Raw genomic sequence first — 6,551 nt, forward strand, 5'->3', positions numbered from 1 at the left:
AGGGTGATCTATTTGTGGGCATGATGGACTCAGGTACTACAATTAATATCCTGACTAGAGAATGGGATACAATTCAATATTTAAATGAAAATGTCACAATTACTATGTTTGCAGGGAAGCATTCTCAAGCTCCCTTAGCGACTGTAGAAATCTTTTCCCCTTACTTCAAAGGGTCCCGTACCATAAAAGTGGCATGTTTATTTGATGAGGAGGATCCTTTTGCAATTTATTTCACACAGGCTGCTGTGCCTGTTTTGCCTTCTATGATGTTGGAGGACCCCCTTTATGGCTTTGAGGCTGTAAAAGCTTCAATTTCTCCTCAGCTCAAATCCATCATTGGAGAGGCTGAGCTGCAGAATTTGTTTACTGAATGGCTTAAGTTAGGGCTCGTTCAGCTCTATCATACCCACACTGGTTTAGTGCAGACCCCTAAGCCGATAGAGATAGTTTTAAATAAGCCTTTCAGTCCTCAAAAACAGTATCCTGTCCATAAGAAATTCTACAATGATTTAAATATTATTATTTCTCAGAAACTTACTCAGGGTGTTTTAATTGAGGAATATTCTGAATTTAATTCACCCCTCCTTCCTGTGCCCAAACCAAATGGGAGTACTCGTATGGTCATTGACTATAGAGTACTTAACGCCTCTTCTGAGACAGTTGCGGCTCAGACTTTGAATCCTGCATCTACAATTGATAATTTGCCACGACCTAGGTGGAAAGCCACCTTGGATTTAGCTAATGGGTTTTGGAGTATTCCGATTAGCACTTCCCCTGTCACTGCATTCACATTCAGGGGTAAGCAGTATCAGTATACCAGGCTCCCTCAGGGTTTTAAAAATTCCCCTGTTTTATTTTCTGCTGCCGTTGAGGAACTCCTTCAGCGACATAACATTGATAATGCTGTTCCTTATGTTGATGATATATATCTGGCTTCTGATAAGCTGGATGTGCTTTGGGATTCTGTAGTTAAACTAATACAGGTACTGGGTGAGGAAGGCTTTGTAGTTAATTTTGCCAAAGCCAGAATTGGTTTTGAGGAAGTTAAGTTTCTGGGATTTTTAATCGGGGTGGCAGGTGCTAGCCTTGCCCCCACCCTCCAAGAAAAGATTATATCCTTCCCGGTGCCTAAGACATCTCGCCAATTGCAAGTAATCATGGGGACACTTAATTTTGCACGTAAAACTGTGCCTAGTTTTGCCTCATTAGCAGCCCCCTTGTATGATTTGCTTAAAGGAGATGCCGTTGTGGCACGTGATTGGACTGCTGTTCATTCTGAATGTTTGAGAGCGCTGCAAGAGGCTGTCAAAGTTTCAGCCCCTTTGGCGCACCGTAAATCATCTAAAGATTTAGATGTCACGTTGCAGGTTTCTGACTCTCATTTCTTGGCTACAATCAGTAACCATGCTGAATCTCAGCCCATATGTTATATTACACATACTTTCTCTCAGCCTGAGAGGAAATTTAATGTTGTGGAGCGTACACTGACGGCTGTCAGATATTGCCTGTCTAAAGTCTCTGCTCTTGCTCAGGGTAAGATTATTCATTGTTATACTGGGATTCCCCAGTTACAGGCTGTCACTCGCCATTCCCTCCCAGAGAGTAGGGCTCTCTCCACACGCTGGGTGCAATGGCGTGCTGATCAATATAGAGACGATGTGCAATTCCATTATCAGAATGGTTTGGCTGATTCTGACATTATTTTAACTTGTGAGGATCTTTGCTTAACTACTGAGACGGATAGGCTCCTTCCTCCTATTTATCAGAAGGTTCAATTGGTAATTTTTACTGATGGTTCTGCCACACCCTCGGGTGACTATCTTACTGCATTTTTTGCTGGTGCAGCTAATGTTATTTTAACTCCTAATAAAAGGGGTCAGTGGAAAGTCTTTGCCACACACACTTGGCAATTAGGTGATATGAGTTCACAGCAGGCGGAGCTGATTGCCTTTCAAAAGGCTTTGACACATATTGAGCAGACGCCCAATTTGGATCCTGAAAGATCCGTTATGGTTTGTTCTGATTCTACATATGTGGTGTCTGGGTTTAATTCACATATGAAAGTGTGGGAAAACAGTGACTTTTTAGATGTTACAGGCAAGCCTATTGCACACAGAGCTCACTGGAGATTAATTTTTTCTATTTCACAGAAACTTACTGTGCAGGTGCTTGTCTTGCATGTGCCTGCTCACCAGACCGTGGGCTGGTACTCTCGTTACAATTCTTTGGCAGATGAAGCAGCTAAATTGGCTGCCTCTCAGCAAGAGATAACTGTAAGGGCACGTCTTGCTAGGCATGGCTCCTTACATTTGAATGCGGCTACTTTGTGCCAGCATTCAGATGGGGTTTTGACTAGAAGTCAGGCAAAGAAAATGGTCAGTGACTGTTTGGATTGTCAGCGCACAAATCCCAAACGGACTGGACACCCTTATGTTGAGGGGATACTTCCACGGGGAATTAGACCAGGGCAGGTGGTCTTTATGGATCATGTTGGTCCCCTTACTTCTTCCCGTGGTTACAGACATATTTTGGTTGTACTTGATTCCTTTACTGGCTTTGTGTTTCTATTTGCACAGAAACGCATTACTGCTATTGTAACTGTTAACCGTCTGGCTATTGTATTTGGTATTTTGCCTTTTCAGTTTCTTTGCACAGACGGCGGTCCAGCCTTTAAAAATGCTGAGGTTGAAACCTTTTGTGCTGATCATAGCGTTACTCATCGATTCTCCTACCCACATCGTCCAGAATCTAATGGAATGGTTGAAAGGATTAATGGTGAGGTTAAGCGTAGTCTGCAAATTTTTGCTTTGCAATCTAACCCCAGTCATTGGTACCTTCATCTTCCGGAGATCCAAATCCGGATTAATAGTACCATAACTGCCAATCATGAAGCTCCCGCTATGTCTCTCTTTGGGTTCTCTATGCTTGAAAATATGGCCTCCTCAGAAGCTATGGTTACTTCTGACAAGGCCTCTCGGAGTCCAAATCCTTTTCAGATTGGTTCCGTAGTTTTGAGCAAAACGCATGTTCGTGGCTCTTTAGAACCATACTGGTCTAATCCCTTTATTGTTACAGAACTTTTAGGTGACTCGGGACTGTTGCTTTCTGACTCTGAGGATCCACAGAATAGGAAAGTTGTGTCCATTAGAGATGTCAAGTTGGTATCCGAGACATTGGGGTTTTCCGGTACCAGAGCCTCGGTTCAACCCCCAGCCTCTGCTGCATCCGCAGTTTCCGCTGATGCCAATGGGTCAGGAGGATCTACCGCTGCCCAGCGCTCCCACTGCTCCAGCAATTGATGTCATTCTCAGCGGTGACATGGCTGTGCCTACCCCGGAGCAGGAAGATCAGGTCGTTCTCAGTGTAGCTTGTCCCGCATCTGAGCGTCCTCCATGTTTCACTCGCTTTCAGCAGAAGCTTTTGCTTGCATGCTGTATGGTTTGTTCCCCAATCATTACCTTTTTGCATGCTGTGTTTCTTTTTTACAGACCTTATTGTAAGTATGTTATTGCTTGCTGGGTGCTTTTAATTATTGCATCTCCTATCTCACTATTTTATCTCTTATCTAATACCCAGCTGCATTCCACCTTTTCTCCCGCAGCTTCACAGGAGCTCCGTTATTCACACTCACATGTCAGTAAGCGCTCACCTTCTGAGCCTTTGTCTCTTCTGGCAGTGCCTTTGCCTTCTGGTGTTATTCTTGTTCCATACCATGGCTGGCTGGTGCAAGATCCTGTTTTATTGCATATTGATGTTCCTTTCAGGTTTTACACTCACCAGGTTTGGCAAGGCATCTCTCCGGAGTCCCTGCCTGCGGGTCTAGAGTCCAGACTTGTTGCTCTGTTTCTGCAGCTGGAGCGTTCCTCCCTGCAGCTTTCTTCCATCACTTCGGAATCTCCTCTTGATGGCTTCCGTGCAGAGTTCTGTTCGATTAGATATCAGAACTTGTTCCTGGGTTTCAGAGCAGTGAGTGTCAATCTTACTGGGATCCTTGAAACTCCGTCCTGGAAACTGCAGCACTGCTCTCAACCACATATTGGTGCTTCTGAACAGTTCCAGCGGCTGTTTGCCCTTCGTCCTTGTTTTCATAATGGATCTTGTGCCTGCATCAATCCCCTTTCGAAGGTGCCTCTGGAGGACTCCTTGTCTGGCTCTAATTATGAATTTTCAGGTTTGATTAAAGGTCTCATTTTCTCCTGGATGGACATCTTTCCTGAGGTAACTCTTTCTTACGCTAATTATTCCACATGGGGGGGAGAGGATACAGGATTCCCCCTTCCAATGATTAAGGACTCTCTGTCTTATGTTTGTAGACTACCTTATGAAATTCTGTTTTTAAATAGTACACATTATCATGTCTTTTGTGATGACTTGCCTGTCTCTTTTACACATTGGCGTGGAATTTCTTTTTATAATTTATCTTTGTGGAATAATGCGTGTGGGAATAATCCATTCTTTTGTACCCGTTCCTCGTCCACCCAGAAGAATTGCTTTTGTTGCCCTAGTTGGCAATATCAGGTTAATCTTTGTAATAAAAGGTTTTCTAATAGGGTATGGGGACCCTTCTTTACTCAGGAGGCTAATTTTTTTCAAAATGCACCTGTGCTAGGCCGGTCTTTGACCGCTGCCTGTATCAGGGGTTTAGCTGAGGGGTTAAATGACACTGAGGTTACTTCTGTGTTAGATTTAATTGTACAGACAAAATGGCTGAATGACTCATTTCCCTTGCCCGCTTGGGTGATGAGAACAGCCAACAGAAAGCGCAGGAATGCTTTGAAACAGGAGGTTCAAAATACATTCCTTAATCTTAATGATAGAATTAAAACTGCTATAAAAGGTATTCAATCCAATGAATATCAGCTAAGAGCAGGTATTTTTCAATTAAGGGATTACTTAGCTCAAACCTTACAGTTAGGGATTGATGCCATATCCACAACTGATGAGAAAATACAGGTTCTAGCAAGAATAGAACAGCTTACTCACTTTATTGATGGTCTTACTTCCCCAAAACTCAAATGGGGAGACCTTCAATTGGGAAAAATATTAGAGGAAATAAACCTCACAGCTGAGCAAATTCAGTATGCCCATGTTGAGGCTTCACAAGTTATTTTGCAGGTCAGCAAACATGAAATGGGAAAAGAACCATGGGCAACCTTAGGTTCAACCCTAGTACAAGGGGTCAGACGTATCTTTCTCCCAATCACTACCCAGGTCTATAAACGTTGCTGGGAAATCCAGAACTTTGGTCAGTTCTTGGAAAGCTCAAATGGAAGCAATACCTGGATTAAAACAATTAAAATCTTTGAACCAACCCACTTGTGTATTAATAATGCTGGTTATCACTGGATCATAGCACAAGGTTGTCACAAAGTTCCTGTAACTGTGTGTAATTCCCTGGTGCAGGTCTCTAATACTTGCCTCACACTAGAGGGAGAAGCTGATTGTCCTCTAGAACCGAATCCCGGTCCTCTAGTAGAAGTTTTTTTGAAATTACCCAATGGATCTTATATCCTTCGGTCAAACAAAGCACAGTGTGGGTTTCAACCGGGAATATTGTATTTAGTTACTGCACTATCTGTCATTAAGTGTGGACCGTGGGAATTTTTTCCTACACTTAGTGCCCGGTTAACTGAAACAATAAAGTACATGGAATTTAAACCAGTACAATTCACGGAGTTAAAAATGTTATTGACTCATGTTTTAAATGTAAATGTATTATTGAGAAATTTGTCTTCACTTTGGTTAATGTCAGAGGATGAGTTTTTACAGCATCTGAGAATGATAGAACTAACAGCTAGTGAATGGGAGCTGATCCTAGACGAGCTACTGAAGCCAGAGGTATTTTCAAATGCCCTGGGTCGTGCTTTTTCTGGATTAGTGGGTGGAATAGCTAAAACAGCTGTTGGTGTAGTTAAAACCATAATGGAAGGGGCAGGTGGACTCCTTCATGACTTAGGGATCAATTTATTCCCATTAATCCTGGGAATCATAGTAATAATTGGTGTTCTTTTCTTCTGTCTTAAGAGAAATTAGAACAAAGAGCAGCGAACCAGAAATGGCAGGTGTAAACTCAAAGATACATATTCCAGCTAATCCTAGGAAGAATGCGATGATTGTCTGCCTGGGACCTGATCTCATAAATGAGTATGCTGATTATGGAAGCTGGATGTATTCAGAAAACAATCCTGATACATGTGCACCTTATTATCTGCATAAAAACTGTGATATTTTATTTAAGTTCCCACAATATTCCTATTGCTGGACTTGGCCAAGAAGACTGGCATCTGTTCGTGAAGCACTACGAAGAACCTCGAGTGCTCACATTTGCCAATGTGCTCCCTGGGAACTTGTGCCCTGCTACTTCAATATCTACTCTTTGGCAGAATATCAATTAGGATATGGACATGGCCTATCAAATGCCAATCCTGTTGCTTCAGATGGAAATTCAAGAGCCTCCAGCCCGGGGTTAAGCTCGAATTGGTTTCCAGTACCTAGTCCACCGTCTTTTGCGACGGATGAAGAATTAGATCCAATGCACCTTGCTCCGGCTA

General features: G+C 42.8%; 1 protein-coding gene across 1 annotated transcript; it reads left to right on the top strand.

Annotated features, from left to right (window-relative positions):
• Positions 1-3,318: 3,318 nt before the first annotated feature.
• On the top strand, positions 3,319-6,141 carry LOC115089338. The gene is made up of 2 exons (XM_029597427.1): positions 3,319-4,218; positions 6,025-6,141. Exons 1-2 carry the CDS (start codon positions 3,319-3,321, stop codon positions 6,031-6,033), a joined length of 909 nt encoding a protein of 302 aa, XP_029453287.1. The 3' UTR covers positions 6,034-6,141.
• Positions 6,142-6,551: the final 410 nt, after the last annotated feature.

Source organism: Rhinatrema bivittatum, chromosome 4 (assembly GCF_901001135.1).
Source record: "Rhinatrema bivittatum chromosome 4, aRhiBiv1.1, whole genome shotgun sequence".
Lineage (NCBI taxonomy): Eukaryota > Metazoa > Chordata > Amphibia > Gymnophiona > Rhinatrematidae > Rhinatrema > Rhinatrema bivittatum.